The 25,859-nt window shown below is 36.4% G+C and overlaps 1 protein-coding gene across 1 annotated transcript; it reads left to right on the top strand.

Annotated features, from left to right (window-relative positions):
- The first annotated feature begins 15,208 nt into the window (after positions 1–15,208).
- LOC101436386 (olfactory receptor 2G3-like) lies at positions 15,209–16,141 on the top strand. The gene has a single exon (XM_004453186.1). The coding sequence runs from the start codon at positions 15,209–15,211 to the stop codon at positions 16,139–16,141; it is 933 nt and encodes a 310-aa protein (XP_004453243.1).
- The last annotated feature ends 9,718 nt before the right edge of the window (positions 16,142–25,859 follow it).

The following is a 25,859-nucleotide window of genomic DNA, read 5'->3' as shown; positions in this document are numbered from 1 at the left end:
AGTTAGTATTTTCTAATTAGTTTTATGAGGCTAATATAACCTGAATAACAAAAACTGACAAAGACATTATACACAGCAAAGGAAGACAGAAAAATAACTTTGATGATCCCAATAGATATAAAAATAAATATTATTCAATATCTGTTTCAGTTTCCTTGGCTACTCAAGCAGATATCATGGGTTTGCTTAAACAATAAGAGTTTATTGGTTCATGGCTTTGGGGTGTGAGTCGAATCTAAATGAAGGCATCATGAAAGTGGAGCTTTCTCCCAAAGACTGAGGCACTCCGAGCCAGCTGCGATCCTAGGTCCTGGCTCCTCCATCACATGGAAATGCACATGGGGGCCGCTCCCTTCTGTCTGGGGTTGTGTTGACCTCCAGCTTCTTGCTATCCACGTCTGTCTCTCTGTGCCTGCATTTCATTCTGCTTATAAGGAACTCTAGTATTAAGATTAAGACCCATCCAGATTGGGTTGGGTCACACCTTAACTGAAGTAGCCTCATCAAAAGGTCCTACTTAAAATGGGTTCACAACCACAGAAATGGATCAAGTGTAAGAACATGTTTTTCTAGGTACATAGCTCTAAACCACCCCAACATCCATTCATAAGTGTACTAAATCACTGAGCTTGCTCAGATGAGAAGGTAACTTTCAATTGAATGAAGAGCATCCACATAATGAAATGTTTAATAGTTCCCCTGTGACATGAGGAATAACATAAGAATCACCACTATAAATTCTTCTCTTCAATCATGCAGTAAAGCAAGAAAATCTACAAACAAGATATAATATTTGGAAATAGATGACATGATTTTATTAGAAAATTGAAAAGATAGCACACTCAAACCTATAGAATTAAAGAGTCCATATACTAAATTAGATAATAAAATGGTAAAACCTATAAAAACTGCAATGACATAAAAAACTCTAAATATTTAGGCATACATCAATTGAATATTTTTAAAACCTCTCCATTGTAAACTACAGAGCCTTGCTGAGATAAATTATTGTAGACTAAAATAAATTGGGGTATAGCATTTTCATAAATTGTAAGTATCCATTTTCAGATGATAACACTCTCTAAATTGATTTGAAAGTTCAATGTGAGACCTAATAAATTCTTGCAGTTATTATTTTTTAAATTAATAGGATGATTCTATAATCAATGTGAAAATGTATAGAATAAAAAGCTATAATGATCTAGAGAAGACCAAAGGTGGAGAGTGTACACCACCAGATATCAAAACTTACCATGATCATCTGATAATTAAATTGATCAATGGTATGGAATATGGTATCCCATATCAGAAGCAGACTGACAGCCATCACCAGAGTTGTGATAAATATGCTGCTGCAGTGTAGCAGGGACAGAATGGTGTGTCCTTCCAAGAAATTTCTCTGGAACAAATGAATATCCATGTAAATAGACCCCACTTCATACTAGCTGCAAAAATCAATTTCAGATGTGCCTAAAGCTAAGTGTGCAATATGAAATAATTAGCTTCCTGAAAAAGTATAAGAGTATCTCTGTGTGACCTTGGGGTAGGCAAAGATTGTTTTACTCATGACATAGAATGAAGTAGGCAGGAAAAAATGGTACAAAACTTGGTTATCTATCAAAATTGAGAATTTCTTAATTTAAAATATTCACTCTTAATTTTAAAATCTGGTGATCATTCTTAATGAAAATACAGATATCTGAAAAGGAAATATGAATTGATAATCCATATTTAATAGGATTTTCATCTTATGAATTCTCAGAAAATGCAGATTATGAAGGCAATGAGAGGCCATGAGGAAACATCAGAAAACATGTTAAATTTAAAGATAAAAGTATTATTTATTAAAAGTGTGAGAAGCAGCTAGTATAACACAAAGAATTTAAAAAGGCAAGTCAAAGAAATTTGGGGAAAATATTTGCAGCCCATATCTGAAAAAAGACTTGTCTCTAGAATACAGATCTAGGTACAGAGATAGAGCTATATGTGCACATAAATGTAGTCTTAAAACTAAATAATAAAACACCAACAACCCAGTTGGAAATAGATGATATAATTAAACAAACACTTGATAAATGAAGATATGCAAATTGCCAATAAGCCCATGAAAAGATGCTCGACTTCATTTGGCATTTGAGAAATGCAAATGAAAACCATAGGGGCATAGGACTACACACTCATCTAAGAAGCTAAACTTTAAAAAGAATTGCTATACCAAGAACTGGTGAGAAAATGCAACAACTGTAATCTCATACAGTTCTGCTACATTGTAGACAGAAATATATTATGGAACAAATACTTTTGGAAATTAAAAATTAGAAAAAAATACTATATGAAACTAGTCATCCCACTCCTAAGTTTTTACCCAAAAGAAACAAAAAACATATGTCCACAGAAAGAATTGTATGCAAGTATTCATAAAATCTTTATTTATGGTAACCCTCAAATGGAGACAAGCCAGTTGTTATTGAAACAGTGACTGAATAAATAATATGTGATGTATCTGTATAACGGACTACCACTCAACATTACAAGGGAACCCAACCTCATGAATCAATCTCAAAACCACTAAGTTGGGCAAAAAGCTTGATAACAAAGAATGCATACTGTTGTATTACTATGAAATTCTAGAAAATACAAACTAATATGATGATGAAAAGCTGATTGGTGGTTTCTTGCTGCAGCAGGACAGAGGAAGGAAAGATACAAGGAGACCCAATGATACTTTTTGAGTGATGGAAATATTCTGTATCTTGATTGTGGGTGATGGTTTAATGGGTGCATACAATTATCAATATGAACTTAATTATACAATTTAAATGGATGCAATATGCTATACATAAATTTCACCTTAAGAAAGTTGGTGGAAGATGCAAAAAGGGGAAAAACAAGGTGTATTGCATTCAAAATAGAGGCTAATACTCTACTAAAAGTAGATGGTTTGCATGAATCATTATGAGTCTGTACCAATGCCATACATCCAACACAGTGTTTGACTGGACCAAAGAAATGGCAGTAGAGATAAAAGACATAATCAACAGCACTTCCTGATGGACTGGAGGTGAGAGTTGAATAAATGGTGTATTCTAGGATCTGACTTGAAGAGTTGGGTGGGCCAAACAAGTATTTACTGAGATAATAAAATTGGAAATAGACAAAGAATGAGTAAGCAAACCAAATGAAAATTGGAGAAACTGCCAATAATAGCCTGATTACTGTTGGGTGTGGCTTCCTAAAACTTATTTGTTATTAATCTGCAAACTTTTCCTTCCTTGCTGATGGTCAATCTCTGGATGGCTTATGTTGGTTGAATAATGACTTTTGAAAACTAAGGATTCTATAAACAGTATATTATTAACATGGGGTTATGGTGAAGTTTCAAGTATACTTTCCATCTTAAATCCAGCTCAAAATTCTCTCACTCAAATAAACAAGATATTTGACAACGTTACCTATCTTTTTAAATTCTTTCCAGAAAAGCATGCATTCCATGGAAATTTCTCTGTTTTAAAGTCGATCAGTGAGAAGATCAGTGGACATCCAGGGAGAGGCAGTGATGTACTGAAGACATGTAGGAGTTGGGAGAAGGATAAAAAGGCACTTGTATTACTAGGCCTGTGTCCTAAGGAGTTAATCACACACATGCACAGATATACACATGGACTAAGACGTTCATCAAAGCATTGTTTGGAATGATGACAACAGAAAGATAATTATTCTAAATAGAAGTAAAAAATAGCCCACAGACATTAAAATGATTTTACATATCACTAAACAAACATGCTTATGGAATCATTTCTGAACAAAAGGACTTTTCATTATGTCTAGTGAGATTGCATTACAACATAATATCTGTATTTGCATATGATTGATAAGAAAAATATCTCGAAGGACAATCATAAATAGCATAAAATCTGTTGTAATGGTTTACTATTAATTTTTTTCTTTGTTGAGCTCCATTTTTGAAATTTTGTAAGTAATATATAATTTGTTTAAATGATGTACCTTTTAATAGTGCCCATTTAAAGAATAAAGAACAGTTGTTTACTAAGTTCCATTAACAAACCTTTGAGTATTGAGAAGAACTGCATGACCTTTAAAAACAAACAACAGTGTCTTAGATTTTTCATTTCAAATAATCCTCTTCTGATCCTCTTTATTTCTGCAGGGTCAGTAGTGATATCTCCTTGCTCATTGCATTTGTTTCTCCACTTACTTTCTTCCAGTGTTTGCCTCATGTATTTTGAGGCACCCTGGTTAGGTGCATAAATGTTTATCATTATTCTTTCTTCTGGATAGACTACTCTTTACATATTTATAGTGTCTATCTTTGTCACTTATTATAGTTTTTCATTTAAAGTCTATTTTGTCTGATGTAGAATAGTTACTCCCACCCTTTTTTGGTTATTGTTTGCTTGTAAAATTGTTGTCCAATCATTTACTTTTAGCCTGCTTGCATCCTTGGGTTTCAGATGGGTTTCCTGTATACAGCACATAGATGGGTCCTGTTTCCTTCTCCATTCTGCCAATCTGTGGCCATTAACATTCAATACTATTACTGTCAGGGGATTACTTGCATTATCCATTATTTCTTTTGGTTTATGTGTGCTTTATGTTCTTTTTATTTCCTTTCTCATCTTTTCAGTTGTTCTTACACTGTCCTCTAACTCTCTCTCCTGTTTTTTCCCTTCACCCTGCAGAATTCCTATCAGTATTTCTTGAAGTGCAGGTTTGTTATTTCATACTCTCTTAATTTCTGTTTATCTGTGTATATTTGAACTCTCCCTTGTTTATGAATGCCAGTTTTATTGGATAGAGAATTCTTTGCTAGAAGTTTTTTTTTTCTTTTAGCACCTTAATTATATCATACCAGTCTCTTCTTGTCTCCATGATTTCAGATAAGAAGTCAGTGCTTAATCTTAGTGAGCTTCCTTTGTATGTGATGATTCTCTTTTTTCTTACTGCTTTCATTATTCTGTCTTTGTCTTGAACATTGGAGAGTTTGACAAATATATGTCTTGGAGTAGGCCCATTAGGATTTATACTGTTTGGGGTGAGCTATGCTTCCTGGATAAGTATGTCCATGTCCATTAATAGGGTTGGGAAGTTTTCAGCCTTTATTTTCTCCAACACATCTTCTCTCTCCTATTCCTTCTCTCTCTCTGAAATGCCTATAATGTGTATGTGTGTGTATTTCATGTTGTTATTCAAATCCCTGAGTTCCTGCAGGATTTTTAAATCTTTTAGTCTATCTCTTCTATTATTTGTTTGACTTCAGATGTACTTTCTTCCACATCACTGATTCTTTTCTCTGGATGTTCACATCTGTTGTTATGTGCTTCTATTGTATTTTTGATTTCTTATATTTGTCATTCATCACCATTATAAGTTATCTTTTCACTTATGTTTACAATTTCTTTAGGGTGTTCTCCCAGTGTGTTCTTATTGTCCTTATTCTCTTCCTTCACTTCATTATGTTGTTTTTTCATATTTTTTGGCCACCTCTGATTAGTTGTTCATGTTCTGCATCTCCTCCTTTTGTTCAGTTGGTTTATTGACTGAGCCTGTCTTCCTATTTCTTAGTATGGGTTGTAATTTTTTGTTGGTGTCTATGAATTGGTTTATCTTGATGGGTTTGTTCAGTTGATCAGCTTATTTTTTTTAATTTAAGATTTTATTTTGCTGTTATTTTTGTATGTGTGGTCAGTTTTCACTTTGAGGAATAAGAGTAAAAAGGTGGTGTACAACCAATGAAATGAGAAACTGAATAGAGAAAAATATATAGAATGAATTAAAATGACAGAATGGTGAGGAGAGAGGGAAAGGGGAAAGAAAAAGTAAACAAGAAAGAAAACCACAAAGAGGAGAGAGAAATATGAACAAGAAAAATTAAAGACCAAACAAAAAAGAGCAATGGATAGAAAGCAGAAGATAGAGATTGAAGGAAGGAAAATAAATAGCATTGGTAGCCAAAATTGGTACACAAAAAATAGGGAAAAAAAGGAACAGGACACATAACAAAGAAGAACCAAGAGAGCAGCAACTAATTGACAATGAAAAGAGGGAGGGAAAAAAGAGAATAAAATTGAAAGAAAGAACAGAACACAAGCAAGCAAACAAGCGAACAAACAAAAACCATGGACAAACAGCCTTCCATCTTAGGACCGTAAGGAGCTCCTCAGGCTGCCAGTGTTCATGAATCAAATGCTGTGCAGCCTGCCGTCTATATGCTTTGAACTTGATTTTAGTGAATCAACTAAGTGAAATTTTAAAAAGGAACCTTTTAAAGAAAAATCAGAGATTGAAGGAAAGCTAACTCAAAAAGTATCTCTATATATTTCCTGTCCTAAACTATCAGCTGGATGTCTAATAACACAGTGGAGCACTTCTCTAAAAAGACCTGGGAATCAAACCTGGGATCTCATATATTCAAGGCTGCAGCTCCTCCACTGAGTACACTTTCTTTTTGGGTCACTTTGCCTTTGAGAAATCTATCCCCCCACTTTCCTTCAGGAAAGATTCTTAGCAGTTTCAGGATTCCTGCCTGTTAGACACCTGTCTGTCCCTGCCCCCTTTCTATTCTAATTGCTTTCTCTCCCAGGGCAGCTGTGTACAACAGCCTGTGTGATCAGCCTGTGAGAGCGGGGATTTCCCTCTCCTGATCAGGTAAAGGTCCTTTCCGGGAATTCAGAGTGGATCCTGGTAACCAAACCAAGGCAAAGAAACTACACTTGATCCTCTTGAAGACCCCTCCTTCTCCCAGGGGACCCTAAATAGGTCCTTGAAAGCTTAATGAGTCTTCCTACTGCCTGCCTCCCTTAGGGGAGTTGGAATTTTGATAGTTTTCAGTGACAGACTAGTCTGTTGCCTGGCTCTACCCTCTCCCAATCCAAGTTTCTCTTCAAGGTTGGCTAGGTAAATCAGGCTGCCTAAGCAGATTCATGTCTTCCCAGGGCTACCTCTTGCCAGCTGGTATGCTCTCTAAAGTTGAAAGGGAGTACAGGTAACCAAACCCACAGAAAGGAAACCCCTCTCCACCTTTCACCAGAATTGTCTTAGCCCTGGAGAATGCTCCCTTCTGCTAGGTGGCTGGTGGGAGTCAGGGTTTGGCAGTGGCTTTTTGTATTTAGGGTGGATCTTAGCTGCCCACCATTTCTAGCCCTGGGGTGAGAAACCCATGGTTTTCCCTTAGGCTCTTTAGCTCTTTGTTTTGTTCTCTCCAAATTGGTGTCCTAAAGCCTTCTTCTCTGTGGGTTCCCCAAACCAGCTCACTCAGGAAGAATTTTGCCCCTTCTCACATGTTTTCTGTGAGAGAGCTTGGGAGTGCCCATCTAAGTCAGTGCCTTCTTGACAGAAGCTCTGCTTCCTCAGAGAAACTTTCCTTTTTCCAAGGCACAGTCAGGAATTTGTTTCTGTAAGAGCACATTCATTTTAAGCTTGTAAAAGAATCCAAATTTTACATCATGTGTACCCCACCTTACTCACTTCATCTATACAGACTTCACTTTACGCTATAATCTTGATTTTCTATTGAAAGTTAAGATTTGAAATCACAGTCAGTCACCATGGTGTATGCTTAAAAAGAAATGAATACAATAGAAGGGCATAAGTTTTCTGGCTTTTGTTTGCTCTCTGATAACTTTCTTTTAATAAGAAAATGGAATTGAAGCCCTGGGGTACTGAATGCTATTACCTTAAATTGGCAAATCCATGCCTAAGGCTCGTGTGCTGGCTGGAGATGCTACTCATGCTTAAGATCTCTGAAGAGTAGAATTTCAGGGAGAGACTGGAAGAAAACCCAGGACACTGAGTCCAAGAAGAACGTAGGGACACACTTCTCCCAAAATGGCAATTAATATCCTGCTCCTTCGTGACCAAAGATGAACTGTCCCAGGAGATCTTTCTGAGAGAGTTACCTGTGCCTCTATGATCTTTCACGCTAGTTTAGATCACTTCCACAACATTCATGCTAAATTTCAATCAGTAATCATATATATTATATATAATGGCTATATAATGATAGATGTGTATATATACTATCTACATCTCCCATTGGTTCATAACTCCAAACTCTTTTTGTTATAACTTTAAATTTCCTGTCACCTTGTACTTTCTTCACATTTTTCTGTAAAACCATAGGAGTCATGGAGAGTTCTAGCAGGACCTTCTGCCTCACTACCTGTGGCTACCTGAGTGTTGCTGGAGAAAGAAGTATGAATCTGTTGAGTCCGGCCACTAAAAATACCTGGGCTCCCTTAAATTCAAATGGATTTTCAGGAATCTTTCTATTTGTCTCTTGTTATTTGTTTCTTCCATCACCATGAAAAACATTCAACAAATTGTTTAATCCTCCCATCCTACCTCTTGCATCCCTCCATCCCTGGTCTTGCTTCTGACTTCCAAGATAATCCTGAGGTCCCAGATTAAAAAGCTCCATTGACTTCCTGCTTGCCACCTACAAACATATCCACATCCATATTTATCCTTCATGCTTCCCTTAGGTCTCAATAGTAGAAGTGAAAGCATTTTTGCCTAGAGGTAATCCTTTTCTCAATATATTTTAGTCCATGTAACAAAGTCATGCACATTCAGGTCCAGGGCGGTTGGCAGAAATGACTAAGTGGGTCAGGTATAAGGAAAGCAACCATAGTGGAAAATGTGGAAATGAATAGTAACATCCTTAGCTAAGGTGCATATTCAATAAAGAAGAGTGGTAGAGACTTGGCAAATGACGCAGCACATTTGAAGGAAACAACTGAAGGAAACAACTGCTTAATGCTAGTTGATCAAATTTCTAGCATTGTGTGACAGAGTTGGATGCTGTGGTGGTTTCCCTACACATGGCTCTTTTGCTCCTTCTATTTGAACCTAGATTTAATGCTACAGTTGATATGTGTAAGCCCAAGAGACTTAAAAATTTGTGTTGTCTATGGGCCATTTGGGCCCTGAATCTCAACAGAGATTCTCCAGTTCATTGGTCTCACCTAGGACAGTTAACAAGAAAATGATGATGGTCAACAACCAGCCCAAGGATCAGAAAATGTCTGCAACTTCGAGCAAGATAGTCCCATCCATCTTCCCCACTGGGTCTAAGCCCCTCTCAATTAGAGGTGGAGTGGACATTCCCAGAATCCTCAGGATTGGGGAGTGAACAATGAACTAGAGTAGACTTACTGGTATTCTACTATAGACTTATTGTGAGTCTAGCAACGAAAGAAATTTCATCACTGATGTGGAGGCAGTGGCCACTGGAGGTACTGAGGGCAGGGAGAGGGAAAAATAGGTATGAATTTTTTTTATGGATTTGGGAATTGTCCTATATAACATTGCAATGGCAGATACAGGCCGTTATGTATCTTGTCATAACTTACAACATTGTGTGGGAGAGAGTGTAAACTATACTATAAACTCTAATCCACGCTTAGGCGCAATGCTCCAAAATGTGTTCATCAATTGTAACAAATGTACCACACTAATGAAGGATGCTGGTAATGTGGGAAAATGTCAGAGGGTTTGGGAGCAGGGCTTTTGGGAATCCCACATATTTTTTATATAACATTTATCTAATAGAAGTATCTTTAAACAATTAAAAAGTATATTATAAAAAAAAATTTTCTGGGGAGTGGTTTTGGCTCAAGCTGTAAAGGCATTTATCTCCCATATGGAAAGTCCTGGGTTCAGTTTTCATTGCCTCCTGAAGATGGTGAGTAAACAATGAGCATTCGGACAAAGAGAACCATTAGGGGAGGAGGGAGGGGATAAATAAAAAATAAATAAATAAAGCTTAGAAACAATTTCATGCATTGATTTCCAAGTCTAAAAAATATTCTGCATCTTTAAGAGAATCCTGATTTATTAAATTTTTTCATGAAATTCACTTGACTTTTAAAAATAAATAATTTTATATACCTAAAGGTAAAGATTTCATAAAAGTGCAGTTTGATGAATCATTACACAATTAGTACACCTTGATCAAGAAATAAAACCCAAGGAACACTGATAGAAGGACTTCCTTTTTTCAGTTTTTCCTACACCCGCATGTAACCATTATTTTGATTGTTTGGAACTGCATAATAAGTGAAATCCTATAGCATTATTTCCTTTGTTTCTGCCTTCATTCACTCCATATTACGTTTGTGAGATCCATCCATGCTAGTGAATGTAACAGTAGAGCACAATAATCATTGCTGCCTCATATTTAATTGTGTGACTGCACTACTGAACAGCTCTGGAAAAACACCATCAATTGCTTTCAGGGCAAAGAAATCAGGATCAGCATGTCTGGCAAGTAGTTTTATCCTATTTTGACACTGTATTTGATGAAACAAGTTATAAAAGGAGGAAACTAAAAGAGTCTATGTAACCATTGGTTCCAAAAGTTTCAGGGCATGAAAGCTCAAAATATCAATATCTTTATATACAACTCATATGTGAGTATTATTCAATGAATATACTTATACCCAATGTAAAATATAAACTGAGAGATAAGTTATTAAAGATTGAAAATGAATGTACATAAAATTTCTAGTAGTCCTTTCTCTACTCAAATAGATCATTTTGCACAAAATTTGGAATGTTCACCATCTTCATTGAAGATAAGTTTAGGAAAACATTGATTATTCTTTAGGAAGTGATACCAATGATGCATAACTCCTGTGTGTTATGAATGGCTTATCTTTAACAAGTCTCAAAAATTTAATTAATTTGCAATTCATGCTATCATTTTATACTGGGTAACAAAGCACACTTCCTTCTCATCAACTCCTCTTTCATACTAGTCTATAAATAAGTCCTTGGCTCATCAATAATGTGTGTTAGTTTCATGCATTCACACACAGAGGGGTGCATGTTGATGGATGTACAGCACAGTTCACTAACAAAAATATTAAAATCATTTATTTAAAATATCAATATTCTAAGAAGCTATCAAACTATATTGACAGATAAATGGGACCTCCTCAAAATTAAGCACTTTTATTCTTCTAAAGACTTTGTCAAGAAAGTAAAAATGCAGCCTACTCAATGAGAGAAAATATTTAGCAACCATGTATCTGACAAGAGTCTGATATCAATCTTACATAAAGAGATCATACAACTCAACAATGAAAAGACAAGCAACCCAAGTACAAAATGAGCAAAAGACTTGAATAGACACTTCTCCAAAGAGGAAATGCAAATGGCCAAAAAGAACATGATAAAATGTTCAACATCACTAACTATTAGGGAAATGCAGATCAAAACTACAATGAGCTACCATTGTGCACTTACAGAATAGCCATTAATTATTTAAAAAATCACAAAACAAACAAACAAACCCAGAAAACGGCAAGTGCTGGAGAGGATGTGGAAAATAGGAGCATTCCTTCTGTGTTCTTGGGAATGTAGAATGGTGGAGCCGCTGGGGAAGATAGGCTGGCAGTACCTCAAGAAGCAGAAAATAGAACTGCCATATGATCCAGTAATATATTCTAGGAATATATTTAGAAGAATTGAAAGCAAGGATATGAACTGACATTTGCACACTGGTGCTCATAGCGTAATATTCACAATTGCTAAAATAAGGCAACAGCTCATGTCTCCATCAACTGATGAAATATAAACAAAATGTGGTATATTCTTACAATGGAATACTGTTGAGCTATATGAAGAAATGCATTCAGGATGCATATGACAAAATGGATGAACATAGAGGATATTATGTTGAGTGAAATAAGCTAGACAAAAAGGGACAAATATGGAATGGTCTCAGGAATATGAAATAAATATGATGTGTAAACTCATGGAGGTAAACCCTAGAGTACAGGTTACTAGGAAATAGAAGGTGGGTTGAGAATGGGAGCTGATGCTCAGTGTACATAAAGTTTTTAATAAGATGTATTATAAAAGAGTGGGCATGAATAGAATTGACAGTAACACAATATAGTGAGTATAACTAACACTACTGATTAATAAATGAGATTGTGACTGAGAGGTGTAGTCTATATATATAAATACCAGGAAAAGGAAACTAGAGAATAACCTAGGGAATAAAACAGTGATTTTGGTGTGGATGAAGATTGTGTTTAATAGTATAAATATAAGAAAGCACTTCTTTTAAAACCTACTAAAATATGGTAATAAATGGCAAAATTATACAACCCCAGGTACTGGTTCTCCTGAGGGCTACAGGACCCACAGGTTCTATGGTCATGGCAGATGGTTCTGGAGTTCAGGGCCATGTCATTTGGCCCTACTTTGGAGTTTGTGATCCTGAGTGTGATGGAGTTGGACTTACATATGACCTTTCTACACATGCCTCTTCTGTTACTTTTACCAGACCTGTGGTTGGTGTTTGGGTTGGTGTATACTCAGGAGACATGAATCTCTGGACTGTCCATGTGACAGCCAGGCCCTGAGCCTCAGCATACTTGCAACTCCTACCCTCTGGTTTATTGGACTTACCCCAGCCAGCTACAGGGAAGTGAAGAACATCAACCACCACACCAGGGAGGCAAGTGTGCCTAAAACTGCAAGCAGGAGAATTGCACCCATCATCCATGTGGAACTAAGCCCCTTCTCAATATAGAGGTAGAGTGAACGTAACCATCCCAGGGTCCACAAGATGGAGGAATAGAGTATAGATTAGGGCAGACTTACTGATATTCTACTATGGAACTATTGTGATTAGTAACGAAAGAAATTGTAGAATTGATGTGGAGAAAGTGGTCACAGTAGCTGCTGAGGGTAGGTAGAGGGAAGAAGAGATATGATGGGGGCATTTTCAGGACTTGGAGTTTTCTTGAGTGGTACTGCAGGGACAGATGCTAGTCATTGTATGTTCTGCCATGGCCCACTGGGTGGACTGGGGGAGAGTGTAAACAACAATGTAAACCATTGTCCATGTGGTGCAGCAGTGCTCCAAAATGTATTCACCGAATGCAATGAATGTCCCACAATGAAGAAAGAGGTTGTTGATGTGGGAGGAGTGGGGTGATGGGGGGTGGTATATGGGGACCTCATATTTTTTGAATGTAACATTTAAAAAATAATAGATAAAAAATAAAGTGATTATTGATTTAGTTGCAAAAAATAAATAAAAGTAATATAACTTATGGATGATAGCTAACAGCACATACTGTAATAATTTTGCAGCAATGGCAAAGACGATATCATATCAATTCTAAAAGACTACTATAGAGGGTTATAAAGGGGTCTGGGATTTTTCCTTTTGGAGTAATGAAAATGTTCTAAAATTGTGGTGATGGCAACACAACTCTGTGATTAAAATGAGAGCCACTGAGTATACACTTTGAATGTATTGTATAAAAAAATCATGCAGATGTATAACACAGGGCATCCAGTGGTGGCAGGTGGACTGTGGTCAACAGGACAAATATGAGAACATTCTCTCATGAATGATAACAGGTATAAATACTAATACAGGATATTAATAATCAGGTGGGTTGGGTGAAAAATACACCAAATGTAACCTATTGGCTATAGGTAGTAGCAGTGTATTGATGATGCACTTTCATAGTTTGTAGCAAATATTTCACAGCAATGCCAGGTGGTGGTGGTGGGGTGATGTATGAGAGCCTTGTATGATGATATGCATGTTTGTTTTGTAAGTTCACAACTTTTATTATATACTAATTGTTTATGTATGTTCACATATGAGCAATATACATCAATAAAATTTTATTTTAAAATGAATTGAGAGATTTCACATAAAAATACTATTGACGGTTTTAATAGCATATGTGATGGAAATTTGGCGAATGGCATTAACTGACTTTGCCAAGTTCATTATGAGTAGTACTGAAAGACAGACCCACTGCCGTCAATTGTAAATGCCCTTCAGTTATGGAAGCCATTCCAGTAGAATGCCTGTGCTTGTGTATGCTCAGAAGGAATCTACAATTGACGGCATTCTTGCAGAAATGGAAGCACATGCCTCTGGGCTTCCTCTCTCTCTAGAGACCTATTTCCCTCTCCAATACAGTAATGAGAGGCTGCTGGGAAGGAGAGCTCCAGAGATGTGTGCTGAGTCAACAAGCTGAACAACATCCATCTGAAAGTAGATTGAGTCAAGAGAATGCAGCAGAGAGTTTGGGCCAACAGGGGACCCACACATGGTTCTTCCACTGCCTGTCATCGAACTGTGACCATAATTGAACTATTTTACCAAAGCCAACACTATCCTCTGCTGCTAAATTGTCATTCTTCTTGGAAGGTAGGGTTTTAAGTTATGTAATGAATAAAACAGAAATTTTGTTTTAAAGGTTGAGGAAATTCGGAGTTGGGTTCCTATTTGCAGTAAACAGAAGCAGCTGTTCATATATAACCCAAGCCAATATTTATTATATCCATACTCAAAATTGACTACTTTCTTTACTTGGAAGTCTTAAAACCCTTATCCTCATTTTGGTTAACAAATGTGAAATGGAGAGGGAGAAGTTTCCATACAGATTCTCCTTGAAAATACAGCTTAATCTTGGACACAAAATCCATGTGGCAAAAAGTCATAAGAATGTAGAGTTGTGCAAGGCAAAATGAGGGCACTCATCCATTGTTTTTCTTCTAATTAACATCTAAGCCTTCAAAAGCATAGTTCATGCTCCCTTTACTGTATAATAAAGAAAAGTTAGCCAGCTACATAGAAAATACTTTAGAAAATCCATGAATAAGAATGATATTCATCTCTAACTCACATGTTTAAATATTTCGAACTATTCTTGATTTGTTTGTGCCTCCAATTCTATATATCTTACTGTCATGCCTTTGCTTATTTGATGTATCATTCAATTTATCTTTTATAGCTATTTTCTAAATAGCATGTATCTAAATACATACCAATCATTTTATTTTCAACTTCTTTGCATTTCCACAGGATACTCATTGAAGACCTATGTATTTATCTTCTGATAGTTTGATTAAAGTGTCAAATATCTTTTGTTAAATATTTTCACATTCTATATTTATATATTTTCTTTTAATGAATTAGATATTTTCTTACCTTTAAGTATTTGTTTTCTTGTCACATTCAAAAAATCACAAGATATTTTTATTTTGCACTGTTTTATCTCTGTTGTTTCTCTCTATGATTACAGTCTGCAAAAGTTCAACTTTGAACCAGTTTGTTACTGTTTCATTGCTGATGATATCTGATTTCCTTCCTATAGGAATAAAATAGGGAGGATTGAGAAAGGTGACTCACAATGAAGAAGCAATGAAAGTGACAAATTTTAGCAAGCCAGCAGTTTTTATCCTCTTGGGATTTTCTGACCAGCCCCAGCTGGAGATGGTTCTCCTTCTGGTCATCGCTGTAGTTTATGTTATGACTCTGATGGGGAACACAGCCATCATACTGGTCTCACACCTGAGCCCCAAGCTCCACACACCCATGTACTTCTTCCTCTCAAATCTCTCCTTCTTGGACCTCTGCTTCACCACCAGTATTGTCCCACAGATGCTTTGGAACCTCAAGGGCCCTGAGAAGACCATTAGCTACGCTGGTTGTGTGATTCAGCTGTACATGGCTTTGGGACTGGGCTCCACGGAATGTGTCCTCCTGACTGTGATGGCCTATGACCGCTTCAATGCCATCTGCCGGCCCCTCCACTACAGTGTAACCATGCACCCAAAACTTCTTCAGCAGTTGGCAGCTGTGGCCTGGATCAGTGGTTTTGTGGGATCCACGGTGCAAACTGTCCTTGTTTTCCAATTGCCTCTCTGTAGCCATCACAGGGTGGACGACTTCATGTGCGAGGAACCTGCCCTGATGAAAATTGCCTGTGTGGACACAACCTTTCTGGAGAATGAGCTTGCCATAGCTAGTGCTCTCTATGTGGTCACTCCTCTGGGGCTTATTCTGATCTCCTATGGCTGCATTGTTAAAAGTGTCCTCAGGATAAAATCTGCTGAAGGCAGGAGGAGAGCATTTGAGACCTGTGTGTCCCACCTGATCATTGTAGTCTTGTTCTTTGGGACTTTAATTTCTGTCTACATCCAGCCCAAGAGCAAGTACATGCAGAACCACAGTAAATTCCTCACTCTCTTCTACACTGTAGTGACGCCCTCCCTTAATCCTCTGATCTACACCTTGAGAAACAAAGAGGTTAAGTGGGCTCTGAAAAGGCTGCTTAGAAGAGACCCAAGTTAAGCAGAAAAGTGAAATATACTCAAGAAATCCCTTAGATGTTGGGACTTTTAGACATAATGTAATATGGATTCTCATTTCATTTAGGAGTGCACAGCTAAATTACCTAAATAAAAGTAAGTGCGAAATTTCTTTCCAATGGCATCCAGCAGTTGTCTATTCTAAATTCTTTCAGGGAGTATTATATGTCTCTTTCATCGGCTAGTTATGAAGAACCTATGCATAAATAAATAAACGTGTATGGGTATGTGTGTATTTGTATACCTTCCTAAATCCTAGTTCTTGCTCTAATGACTAACATACTCACGGCAAACCTATTTTTACATCATAGATGCAAAGCTTCTACCCATGGAGGTAGAACTCAGATCATCAATGTAAAAGTTTGAATTTAATTGAAACTGGTTTCTGTTACTTTCAGGCCACATGTTTAATAGAAACACTGGCAGTGGGCATTTAGTGTATGTGAAATGCGTAGGTGCATTGGAAAAGCCACAATTGCCTAACAATGTCCTTAATTGGGAATTGCAGACTTTTATCCATTCATTTGAGTAATATGGATACCCACAGATCTTGCACATCATTTCCACCCACAGAGGAATCCCCAAAATATTCATACCATGAAGATAATGTTCCTCTTTTATGCATCTCTTGTCAGCATAGAATCATAATCAATCCCATTTGATCAACCCTTTAGCTCTATACTTGGAATCAAAGCCAATTTGGAAATACAATTTTTAGTATTGTCATTAAATCTGAAAATTTTATCTCTAAACATACATTAATTGCCTTATGAATAATAAACAGTGTTTGTCTTTGGTATTTATACAGTAATTATTTTTATTGATGTTATAATTTAGTAGAATTTACAAAATTTTCTTCCTATTCAGTGTAAGTATTTTCTCTATATATTCACTAACAATATTGGTCATTTTTAAAATTTAAATATACTGTCTTTTTTGCCATATGTTCACAACAGTTATTTATTTAAGAATATTATTAAGACACTTATTGACTTTAATTCTGCATCCTGTTCAGGCCTACTTTCTTAAGTTATTATTTTATACATGTTGTTGTTGAAAAAATATATACTTTTACAGAGATTGAGCCTGGAGATCATTTTAATACAGATAAAAACCTGGCTGAATATAATATGAAGTTGAATTGGGTGATTTAAAAAAAACTGTGTATTGGGTGAAAAAACATGATACAGTCAGAAGGACATTGACACGTAACTTTGGAGTTGTCTGTGTTGTGCAGCAAAATGATATTAATGATCTTGAGTCGCAAAAACATTTTAAACACGTTTATCATACTTAGAAAGTATAAAAAAATGAGAAAAATATATTTTTGTAACAAGTGATAACAGGCATTTATGAAGTGGACTGGTGTGAAGCTTCCCAGAAGGACACTCCCTCAGTAAGAAGATATTCTTGTTTTCAGCAGATGACCAGACCTGTGAGGCATAAAAACCCAGGAGAGATTGCCACTTCAGCAGGCATCAGAGGCAGACCAAGTCCAGCTGCCCTGACTGTCGGCCCAATGCCCATGCTGGGGAGGCTCCCTGTGCCCTCGTCACACCTGGACCAGGGTCTTCCACCACTGCCTCGCACCCCAACTTACACCAGGCCAGGCAGGTTCCCAGGACCTCTTATTTGTTTATTTATTTGATATAGGGTTTCCTCTTCTTGAATAAAAGCATTTTTTTAAATTAAATTGTCTTTTTTTAAGGTATAAGATCTATACAGTATGGACTAGAGTGGTCTTACTGATATTCTATCATGGAACTACTGTGATTAGTAATGGAAGAAATTGGAGCATTGATGTGGAGAAAGTGGCCACAGTAGCTGCTGAGGGTAGGGAGAGGGAATAAGAGATATGATGTGGGGGCATTTTCAGGACTTGGAGTTTTCCTGGGTGGTACGGCAAGGACAGATGCTGGACATTGTATGTCCTGCCACTGGGTGGACTGGGGGAGCATGTGAGCTACAGTCTAAACCATTATCCATGTGGTGCAGCGGTGCTCCAAAAAGTATTCACAAAATGCAATGAATGTCCCACGATGATGAAAGAGGTTGTTGATGTGGGAGTAGTGTGGTGAGGGGGGTGGGTGGTATATGGGGTCTGCTTATATTTTTTGAATGTAATATTTTAAAAAAATAAAGGGAAAATATATAAGAGGTTCCCACATACCCCACACCCCACCCCCTCACTCCTCACACATCAACGACCTCTTTCATCATTGTGGCACATGCATTGCATTTGGTGAACACATTTTGGAGCACTGCTGTACTGCATGGATTTTAGACTTCTTATTAAAAGTAAGCATCTGCTGTGTGTTGGCCCTCAGGCCAATGGATTTTAGAAACTCTTGTATCCATCAACTTTAAATGTCTTGTGTGTCCTTGACCTGGTTATTCCATATTGGTTGTGTGGGCAGCTTGCGAGTAGCAAGCAAATAATTTGCATTGAGCATCTAAACTATTGTCTTGCTGAACCTTCTTTCAAGTCCTGCCAAAACTGGCTTTTGTTTGTTATGAAAATTACAATACACTAGATAGACCTTGTGTTTCTCTGTTCATAAAATGTAATGTGATTTCCATGAACAATTATAACACTGTGGTGGTAAGTTAAAAACCAAATGGAATTTAGGTAAGTAGAGACAATATTTGAAAAGAGTATTAGAGTAAGGGAGAATGTTCTGAATGTAAGATCTGCAAGGGTCAAGTTTTTCTTTGTAGAAAGAAACAAATGGCTATAATTGTATGAAATGTTGGTGTGAACATATGGCAGATCAGAGAATGTTTCATGCTGATGTCAGCCAATTCTCTGGGAGGGGCCCTTTGTATTGATGGCTCTGGCAGAGCATGGCCAAAATTCTGGGCCCTGGGGGGAGGAGAAGAGCTTAACTAACTTTGGTTAACAACCTTTTTTAAACTGATTCATCAGTGAGGATGCAGTTCAGCTAATCATTTATGAAACAAAGAATGGGAATTCAGAAGACCTGTACCCGGCATATCACAGGTAAATGAGGGAGCATTTGTGAGTTTACCCTTGTCATATGGGCAGGATGGTTATTTGCAGTAAGTCAACCCCTTACTCTCACAAAGATGGGAATTGCTTTAACCATAGTTGTCTTCCAGTACCTCAGAGCCCTAGTAAGGTGCAACATAATGAGTAGCCATATTCAACTTAAATTTTCTTTGGTGCATTAGGAGAGTCAAAAATTTTAAAGCAATGTGATTTCCAGAATCATTAAAATCTTCTAAATTCAAATAGACATAATATAAAATAAAAAGCACAATATCTTTATTTCCACAGTAAGATTAAAAATCTTAATATTTTCTCAATAGCTCTTATAATTATACTAAGTAATTTAGTTTTCTATTAACTTTTTTAACATAACACACACAAAAAAGAAAACACAAATCATAAGAGTAGAGCCCAGTGAATTATTACAAGATGAAAAGGCGTTTGCTGGCAACACAACCACATCCGGTAACATGCATCATCAGCACCGTGGAAGTTTTCCCTTTACATCTTTAAAGGCACACCTTTTGTTAAAATAAAATATTCCATAAAACAAGATATTATCTATAGGAGTTGATTTGGGCACTTTATGATTCATGAATGGGGCAGCACCCAGCCACACAAGGAAGGAGGTTTACTGAGGGAGTGGAAAGGGGAAGCTTATTTAGGGCAAACACATCACTGTTCTTTAAAAATTTTAAATATAAAGAGAAAAAAATGACTTTAGGTATTATATGGGTTTGCTTTAGGATTATTTTCAAACATAAATTTAAAAAGTCAATGCTTACACACCTTATTCTGATTAAAACCAAAAGAGGTGCTTTCAGAAAGAAAAATAAAGTCAGTTAATCTCACAAAGTAGAATAGAGCCTCAACACCAGGGCCACAGGTTCTATGCAGAGACATCCTCTGGAGTCACTTGGTTCTTTCCACTCTTCTATCTTAGGGGCAAAAAATGCAGGGGATCCAAAATAAAGGAGTAAGCCCTCTTAGGAACCCCGCAGGAGGCCTCCAGTCCTGCCTGAACCAGCCTCCCTGGACTGGGTCCTGGCCCGGGCTCTGTTGTGGGCAAGTTGGTGGAGAAACAGCACAGGCTGGTTTTGAAGGTTAAATCAATGACACATTTGACAGGCTTGGCCAGTTCCTCTTATGGTTGGAGGTCAGTTAGTGCCAGGTCCATGGTGCTGGCCATTGAAACTGCTGCCAGGCATGGCCATGGAAGAGAGTATGGCAGGCATGTAATATTCCACCATCGCCATGAGAAGTTGACTTCCTGTAACTAATCTCTTACCTTTAACATATCTCACTGCCATCCCTTCTCTACCTGAGGGTTCTTTGCTAAACGAGTGACCATTTTATGCAAACGAAGATTTACATTTCTTAATATGATTCATGGAAGTCTCTGGATCGCTTGCTGACAGTCTATGGAACTTTTTATCTCATCCTTTCCCAAACAGATCCAGGTTACCGTCATATCAATTACTTCTGTCTTCTAATGCAGGCCCCTGCTCTTACATATTTCCTTTTCCTAGTCCTCATTGTCCAATAGTGTGTAAATTTGCTTAGCTGTTTGTCCACCTAGTGGGCTGCAAATCTATATTCCATTCCAGAGAGCTTTGCCTCCACTCTGGAGACCCTTTCTGACTCATGCCCTTCCCTGTGTCCCAGGGCCCCATCACTGCTAAGTGCACATTTAGCACCCGAAGAACATTCATTGGCTAATTTCTTCCTAGAGGGAGCCTCAGATGCAATTGATGGATTTTTTTTTCTTGTCTCCCTTTATGCTCAATATCCTTAACAGTTCACAAGGAGTCATGTAGTAAAAAAATGTTTTCATGTTCTGGTGGTCTCATAGTGCATATTCTATTTCCTACCCAGGAGTACTTACTCTATCTTCTGAAGTCGATTAAGATAAATCTCATCTCCTCAAATACCTCAAAGAGGAGGCTTTTTTTTCTCTTTCAATCCAGGGATTATCAATTTTAACCGAAGATTACTTTTACTTTCTGTGGATGTGCTGAGTTTGGTTTGTTCTTTGAAATATACCCTTATAGCTATGGTTATATACTGCTTAATAAAACCTAACACTGTCAAGTCATTGGGCAAATCATCACTCAGACCCTCCAGCATTTTCATATATGTTGCGAATGTGAATCAATGTCCATGTCTGAAGCATTTATATTTGCATTAAGTGTCAGTCCATCTTGTGGGAAAAATTTCACTTTTAACAGATTTCATCTTCATTTTCATCTGCACATACTATTGCAATCACTAATTTTTATATTTAAAAAGTTTAAAAATCAAAATACCTTCCTAGATAATTTTTGTTTCATATGTTTTAGTTATGATTAAATATCTTTTTTATGACAGAAGCTGTAAAGTTATAAAACAATCATGCACATGTGCAGAATTCTCAGACAACAACCCTCTATCAACACACCACACAGTGGTGGAACATTTGCTACAGATAAGAGAATGCCATCTGATTGTTACAATGTCCACAATGTACATTTGGCTCACATTTTCCATATTTCCTCATTATCAACACAGTACATCTTTCGCACAATTGCAAGAATATTATATTATTACTGGTAACCACAGTCCAAGGTCACTTCAGCTGCATTTTTCCTATGTTTCTCCACATTCCCAATAGTGATATACATTGTTCTAGCTCACAAAGGACACTCTTGCATCTGTATCATCAAACACAAATCTCATCCACCTCTATGGATTCATTTCCTAGATTACTGTCCTATTCAGTTCCTAGATTATTCTCTAGCATTCTCTCAATTGGCATTTGCATACCTAGACTACCATTTTCAGTCACATCCCCATTTATAAACTAGATGTTACCATTCACCCTATACATTTCCACACTTTTACAGTAAAGCTAATTAAAACTTCTAAATACATTAAACATCAGTAGTCCACCTCAGTCCTCCTCTTATCTCCTTTAAGAATCCACCACTTACCACCAGGTCTTGAAGATATTTTTCTACAATTTCTTCTAGAAGAAGTTTTATGGTTCTTGCTTTATTTTTAGTTTTTCTTTTTAAATCCATTTTGAGTTAATTTTTGGTTAAGGTGTGAGATAGGGGTCTTTCCTTCTTTAAGCTATGGAGAACCAATTCTTTCAGCATCATTTGTTGAATGCACAGTTTTGTCCGAACTGTGTGGGTTTGACAGACTATTCAAAAATCACTTGACCATACATGTGAGGGTCTGTTTCTGAACCATCAATTTGGCTGCATTGGTCTATGTGTCTGTATTCATGCCTGTAACATGCTATTTTTGACCAGTATAACTAGATAATGTGATTTAAAGTCTGAAGATGGAGTTCACTTTTCCTTTTTAAGATGTTTCTGGCTATTCAGGACCACTTATCCTTCCAAATAAATCTGATGATCATGTTTTCAAATCTTTTTTTAATGCTGGTGGAATATTTATTGGGATTGCATTGAATCTGTCTATCAATTTGAGTGCAATCGACATCTTAATGATATTTAGTCTTCCAATCAATGAGCATGGAATGCTCTTCCAGTTATTTAAGCTTTTAAAATTTCTTTTAACAATGAGTTGCAGTTTTCTAAAAACAAGTGCTCTACATTATTGGTTAATTTTATTCCTTACTTTTGAGTTTTATCTGTCATATTTTATTTCCAACACTCTTTTGACACTTTCAGTTACTTTTATCGATCTAACCTTCATTTCTAGACTCTTTCTCCTGCCTTTTTTTAAGGATATAGCACAACCTTCAGTATTTCCTGAAATACTGGTCTCTTGCTTAGAAATTCTCTCAATTTCTGTTTATCTGTGAGTATTATAATCTTGCCCTCATTTTGGAAGACAGGCATGCTGGATATAAGGTTCTTGGCTGGAAGTTTTTCTCTTATAGTATCTTAAATATATCAGACCACTGGCTTCTTGCCTCCCTTCTTTCTGGTGAAAAATCAGCACTTCATTTTATTGGGTATCCCTTATATGTTATGCATTGCTTTTCTCTTGCTGCTCTCAGAAGTCTCTCTTTGTCTTTTGCATTTGACATTCTGATGAGTATGTGTCTCAGAATTGATCTATCTGGACTTTTTCAGTTGGAGTACATTGTGCTTCTTGGACATGGATATCTATGTCCTTCAATAGTGTTGAGGAATTTTCTACCATTACCTCTTCAAATATTCCCTCTCCCCTTTTTCTCTTCTCTTCTCCTTCTGGGATATCCATGACACATATGTTTGCACACCTTTTGCTGTCATTTATTTCCCTGAGAGCTTGTTCATTTTTTTCCATTGTTTTCTTCACCTGTTCTTTTGTACGTTCACTTTCAGAGGCTACTTCTTGAAGTTTTATAATCTGTTAATTGAAATATTAAACACCACCTTAGTTTGAACTTCTTTTATGTAAACTTTTCTAATTGTAAGTTTATGCAAGTATTCATCCGTATTTTTTCCCCATCCCCCTTTAAGATTTATATTTTGCATTGAATTCTTTACAAAATCTTTTCAGGCATATTTTAGTTAAATTTATGAATGAGAGATCTAATGTTACCCCTATTGTTAGTCTCTATATTTTATCCTATTAAATAATTTATCATTTCCTCACTGATTTGCATTACCAGATTTATGAAATTTTATCTTTCCAGACACATATATTTGTATTTCAAAGTTTAAGTTAATTTCAGTGATATATCTCCCAGAATTAAACCCCAAAGATACCCAGCAATTGCATTAACTCATGCAATTCTATTCTGTCTTTATTCCTATTGCTTTTTCAATGTTTTAATTTCATATGTTTTTACAAAACATAGGTAGGCCCGTTTTTCAGAACTGTTATCCAATGACCGTTTCAAAATTGCATTTGATAGTTGAGATGGTTAAAGTATTAACACTAATCTAGTGTTTAGTATTAACACTAATCTAGGTGTTGCCATGAAGATATTTTATAAAAATGGCAAGAATCAACATTCACTGCATTCCAGGGGATTGTCCTTAATAACGTGGTGGCTGTTATCCAATCACTGGAAAAGCATAGGAGTGAAATTGACATTTCCCAGAGAAGAAAACCTGCCTCAAGAACGCAGCATCAAATCGTACTTGACTTACAGATTAAAATGGTATTCTCCACACTTGCATGAGTCGATTTCTTAAAATAAATAAATCTTGTGTGTGTCTCCTACTGTTTATTTTTCTGGAAAGTCCAAAAATAATAATTGTTATGAATGTTTCTCTAATAAATATGACAGTAGTTTTTACTTTGAGTTAAATTTTATTGCCTTACTGGTTAACTTCTGTTTCCTCTTATCTCAAAAAGTTTTTACAAAAATTTGTAATATATTTTGAATTTCAATGTTATTTGATGACTGTTTCCTTCCTCTATTCTTTATTTTGAGTTTTGATCTGTTGTAAAACTCGAGTTATGAAATACAAATATTTTGTGACTATGATGCATCATTCTTATGTTCAGTCAAATTTCATACTAAGTAATTCCATTATGATTTGTGTTGATATACATGGGAGATATTAACCTCTCTGCATTTTTCAACTATTTTGTCAACTTCTGCATTAATGTGAAGTTTGGAATAATGTGGTTTTCCACCTTTCTAGTTAAAATATTTACTAGAAAATGAGAAGCAACTACAGTAGTAATAATTAGAAGTGTCTGGGAAATAGGTAAATGAAGCAGACAACCTTTAAAAACATTTTTTAAAGTTTTAAAACATCTTTATTTTAAAGTCTTTATACAATTTTCCAAAGGCTTGTTTAAAAAAACTTATAGCAATAGGGGATTCCCATATAATCACCACCTCCCCCAACCTCATTTTTCCCTAATAATAACCTCTTATATTAATATTAGTGTAGCACATCTGTTACAGTTGATGAACAAATAATGAAGCATTGTTAATAGCCTATTCTATAGTTTGCATTATGGTTTACACTTTGTGTTGTAGAGTTTATAGGTTTTCACAAACGTAAAATGTCATGTGTCAGTCATTGCAGTATCAACCAGAAAAATTCCAAAGTCCTAAGAAAGTCCTACTTTCCACATATTCTTCCCTTCCCTCTCCTCAGAACCTCTAACCTCCAGCGTCTTCATATCAATATCATGAGCTCTTCCTTTTCCTCACACTAATAACTACAATAACAATAAATTGACTTTGGTCTGTACTTGCACTCCCATATATATTTGTTCATCCCTCATTCTTGTAGAATTTGGGATCATGTCCAATCTGCTTCAGATTGAGAGTGGCCTTAGATATTATGGGGCATATAGAAGAAAATGTCTTACTTGCAGTTGTCTAAACTCTGTTTTGTTTTTTTTTTATGATGAAACTCGTCTATCAAAAATTTTAACATATATTTTTATTAAAGTATATCATTCATACATGAACATACATAGCCAATAGGAGTATCATAAAAGTTGTGAACTTACAAAATAAACATGCATAAAAGCATACCAGGTTCCCATACATCACCCCTCCACTAACACCTTGCAATGTTCTGAAGCATTTGGTACAAATCATTCGTTCTGGGCAAGTCCATAGAACTGGAGGGTAGGTGGTGGCCACAACTCTAAGAGATTCAGGGCTCAAAGAGCATATGAACAACTGAAAATTTAAGTCTCTGAGACATATATTTAATGGGTAAAGTGATAAATTATTGGGTCAAATAAAAGAGGCATGAGAACCATACATAGGGAA

This window comes from Dasypus novemcinctus, chromosome 22 (assembly GCF_030445035.2).
Source record: "Dasypus novemcinctus isolate mDasNov1 chromosome 22, mDasNov1.1.hap2, whole genome shotgun sequence".
Lineage (NCBI taxonomy): Eukaryota > Metazoa > Chordata > Mammalia > Cingulata > Dasypodidae > Dasypus > Dasypus novemcinctus.
The sequence above is the reverse complement of the archived record's forward strand: the minus strand, read 5'-3'. Positions and strand labels throughout refer to the sequence as shown.

Bases quoted from the DNA above. Each gene is read 5' to 3' on its own strand.
- LOC101436386 (XM_004453186.1), top strand. From the start codon at position 15,209: ATGAAAGTGACAAATTTTAGCAAGCCAGCAGTTTTTATCCTCTTGGGA.